The sequence below is a fragment of the Myzus persicae genome, unplaced genomic scaffold, assembly GCF_001856785.1.
Source record: "Myzus persicae strain clone G006 unplaced genomic scaffold, MPER_G0061.0, whole genome shotgun sequence".
NCBI lineage: Eukaryota > Metazoa > Arthropoda > Insecta > Hemiptera > Aphididae > Myzus > Myzus persicae.
The window spans coordinates 1-4,154 of record NW_019101505.1 but is presented as its reverse complement, the minus strand read 5'-3'; the positions used below and the strand labels follow the sequence as shown (position 1 = coordinate 4,154).

The 4,154-nt window shown below is 28.9% G+C and overlaps 2 protein-coding genes and 1 long non-coding RNA gene across 3 annotated transcripts; 1 reads left to right on the top strand and 2 right to left on the bottom strand.

The window, feature by feature from the left end:
* Nucleotides 1–253: 253 nt before the first annotated feature.
* On the bottom strand, nucleotides 254–583 carry LOC111029349. The gene is made up of 2 exons (XR_002604006.1): nucleotides 468–583; nucleotides 254–404 (listed from the first exon to the last, which is right to left on the bottom strand). It is a non-coding gene; the product is annotated as an uncharacterized LOC111029349 (long non-coding RNA).
* Nucleotides 584–889: 306 nt separating this feature from the next.
* On the top strand, nucleotides 890–2,216 carry LOC111029348 (sulfide:quinone oxidoreductase, mitochondrial-like). Its single transcript, XM_022308314.1, has one exon. The coding sequence runs from the start codon at nucleotides 908–910 to the stop codon at nucleotides 2,171–2,173; it is 1,266 nt and encodes a 421-aa protein (XP_022164006.1). The 5' UTR covers nucleotides 890–907; the 3' UTR covers nucleotides 2,174–2,216.
* Nucleotides 2,217–2,433: 217 nt separating this feature from the next.
* Nucleotides 2,434–4,148, bottom strand: LOC111029347. The gene is made up of 3 exons (XM_022308313.1): nucleotides 3,560–4,148; nucleotides 2,839–2,941; nucleotides 2,434–2,766 (listed from the first exon to the last, which is right to left on the bottom strand). Exons 1-3 carry the CDS (start codon nucleotides 4,052–4,054, stop codon nucleotides 2,627–2,629), a joined length of 738 nt encoding a protein of 245 aa, XP_022164005.1. The 5' UTR covers nucleotides 4,055–4,148; the 3' UTR covers nucleotides 2,434–2,626.
* Nucleotides 4,149–4,154: the final 6 nt, after the last annotated feature.

Genomic DNA, 4,154 nt, shown 5'->3' with positions numbered 1-4,154 from the left:
TATTGGTTACGGTCGTTACGGAGTTGGGAGAACGGATGACGACCAGTAATCACACTAATCAGTGAATCAGTCTATACTCTACAGTCTACAGTTCTAGCGTTCGAAAGTGTATACTGATACGACATCGTAGGTACAATTTGCTGCGAATGCTGCGATTTTTTTCAGCTTTCCTTTGATAAATCGTATTGTTTTCAAACAGTTCGTTCCTGATTACGACACATATGAAGTACTTGCCATGCACTACTCGGTACTAACCTAACCACAGTCAGTCATTTATCCACACGTAAATACGTAATCTTCGTTGACGTATTGAACAGGATGTCATAAAATTACGCCTGATTTTGAAACACCTGACGGACGTCGGCGATTGACCGAATACATAGTGTTGAACCAAACAGCAAACCCTGAGAAAGGTGAACAATATTCTATTTTTAAATCAGGTCAGAGACCTCTTGTTTTCAACTTACAGTGTCAGTATAGTGATCTGTGTTATACAGACAGGAACCACAGCGAAAGAGTTAAGTAGTTAACCATATTTATCTTAATCGGCAATCAACACTCGATGATAAGTATAGTCAATATTATTTATTATTATATTATAATACATTAATATTTAATGTTGATATGAATGAAATTTCAACGGCGAGTAGTACACCTACACACTACATGATACAAAATAACGACTGCTTGGTGAACATAATATTATATTATTTACTAAAATATTTTAACCTTGGCTAGTGGTATAATTATAAGTCATTACTAGTTTGAGTATATAGATAACAGAAATAATCAAAGTATAATTAATTGATAGTTTGAGAAATATATCAAAATATAAACATAAACAGCTACTATCCCAGAAATTAACAACAACTATAGAACAAACATTTTTTTTTAAACTTTTTTCACAATGTTTTCAAATTGTGTTATTACTAGAAACATTCAGCATAGTTGTAAATTGTTAATTGTTGGTGGAGGTTCTGGAGGATGTACGATGGCAGCTAAGCTCTCAAAATATGAACGTGATGTGATCATACTGGAGCCTAATGATACGCACTACTATCAACCTATGTTCACGTTGATTGGTGGTGGTATGAAAACTATTTCCCAGGCACGTTCTTCTACAAAATCAGTGATTCCAAAAAATGTAAATTGGATCCAAGATAAAGTCAAACATTTTAATCCAAAAGTAAATATAGTAACGACATCAAAAGGAGATACAATTAATTATGATTATATGGTGGTATCTATTGGATTACAATTTAATTTTGACCAAATCATTGGCTTAAGAGAAGCTCTCGATAGAAAAGATAGTGGAGTATGTACAAACTATTCATCTCAATATGTGGAAAAAACATATCAAGTTTTGCAGAATTTCGATAGTGGAAATGCCATATTTACATTTCCTAATACACCAATTAAATGTGCTGGAGCCCCTCAAAAAATTATGTATATTACTGAAGACTATTTAAGAAGAAATGGTAAAAGAAGCAAGGCGAATATTATGTACAAGACATCCACACCTGCAATATTTGGAGTTAAAAAATATGCACAGAAGTTACAGCAAATATGTAATGCACGTAATATTTCTGTTGGCTTAAGACAAAATTTAATAAAAATAGATTCTACTCAGAACAAAGCCACTTTTGAATTTCTTGATGTACCAAATAAAACTGAATCAATAGAATATTCTATGCTTCACGTTACTCCACCAATGGGTCCACCAGACGTTTTAATGAAATCCAGTCTCAGCAACAGTGCTGGGTATTTAGATGTTGACCCTTATACATTACGTCACAATGTTTATGGAAACATATTTGGAATTGGAGATTGTACGAGTTGTCCAACATCAAAAACAGGAGCTGCAGTGGCAGCTCAAAGTATTGTTGTTCTTAAAAACATGATAAATGTGATGAATGGTAAGGACATCAAAGAAAAATATGATGGATACTCATCTTGCCCATTAGTCACTGGATATAGCAAATGCATTCTAGCAGAATTTGATTATAACCTTAAGCCATTAGAAACATTTCCAATAAACCAGGGAAATGAATTGCGCAGCATGTTTTTCATGAAGAAACATGCACTTCCATTTATTTACTGGAATTTAATGCTTAAAGGTTACTGGAACGGCCCAAAAATTATAAGGAAAATTATGCACTTTGGTCTTGATTAAATTAAGTTAAATAATAAAAATACTACTTAAAGTCTAGAGTTATTATCATTATAATAGGTACATATTAAGTGTTAGATTGTATCTATTTTATTTACATAAGAATTATTGTTATTTGATGATGCCAAAAATTTAAAACACTATAATTAATTTTACTAATACCTAATAGTTATTATTTCTTATATTACCTATGCAAAATGTATACCTTATACCTAATACTTTTGTTTTATTATTTATTTGTAGTTTGTATATTTATTGTGTAAATCAATGTCTTAATGTTCTATATTAAATATTGTATTTCAAATAATTTGATTCTAGATATTAAAATAAGAATTGGGTTAGGAGCCCCAAAAACAATTAAAACCTATAAATGGTGATAACACCAGATGTTGAACAAATTGTCTTAGTAGCTGCTGTAGGTATAGTACAACAAGTAAAGTGAGAATTTTTACAAATTTAATGTTTAAGTAATAAAATAAAAATTTTACCTGTGATTTGAGTGTCATTGAAATGTGATTTATGACCAAACTCAGAAGTATCCAGTATTGTATCATTAAAATCTGCTAAATTATTGTTGTCAGTTTCAGATGTTTCATCTATGTAATGTTTTAAGTTTTAATTGTTACTTCAATTGTACTACTATTTTAAATTATGTAATATATATTTACTATTTATGTTGTATAAAATATCTTCTTTATTAGCTTCAATTACAAGTTGAACTAATCCATCAACTTCATCCATTAACACATTATGGTCTTCAAGCAAATGGCACTAAAATTAAAAATCTATAAGCTAATATATTTTAAATCTATTTTTAATCCTATTGATTAAATTCCAAATGTGAAATGAAAATGAATTTCATGTAATATCAGAAGAAGAAAAAAATGTTAAGTTAATAAAAGATTTGTGGTAAGATAAAAGCACAAAAGTTTTCTATCTACACATACATAGTTTTACAACAGATTTTAAAAAAAGGGTATATGTTTAGTATGTGACCTATCGAGCTACTTGTATTTCCAGGTTTAGTATATGAAATACCCGGACGATTATCTATAAAATGTATTCCTTAACATTTTTTTTAAATGACCTAAATTACATTTTTATAATAAAATAATTTTATGACAAATGTAATCCTGTATTTTTTTTTTTTACTAATTAAAAAGTAATAATAAAAAACATGATTTAATGATTTTCAATTTGACTGTGTTCGAGTGTTTTTTTATAAGTAGTATCAAACATAAACTTAAATTACAGACAGTGGAGTTAATAGATAATTTACTTAAATTAATTTTTATTTTGTTTTAATAAGATTAAGATATTCAATTATAACACCAAAAAAATTATTTTAGATAGTAAAAAAAAAAAGAAAAATGCTAAGTTAATACTTACTCGAAGAACATTTACTGAATAAAATATATTATCACATCCAACACATTTTGTTCTCACAAAAGGTTTAAGTGAAGAATGATGGAACTGAAGATTTTTTTCATTGTGTTCCGAAATAAATTTAATGTTCAAAGAAATAAATGGACATAAATCACAATAATAAAATCCTAATCCATTTATAGTCTTAAAGTTAGTGGAAGCCGTTCTTTTTTCTTCTTTACATAATGTTTTTTGATTTTCAGAAAATTCCCGAAAGAATGTTGACATTTGACTATTACCCAAGTCTAGTAGATCATCATTGTTTGAATTTTGAACATCAAAATCAGTAGACAAGTCAGATAAATTGTTCATCAAATGTTGTTGAGGATTAGCCGTAATAATCGTTTTAGATATTAGCTTCTCGTCAGGTATTACTCTTACACGTTGGGCAACTAACCGATCTCTATCCACAAGCCTTAAGGTTTGATTAGATGGCTGTAGTCCGATTGATGACAACATATTGGAATTGGTTGTCAATAAAAAAAAGAATAATGTTAAATGCTAATGTTTTTAATAGTGAAAATAAACTGCATTTAACATTTATAGTTAAATAATAAAC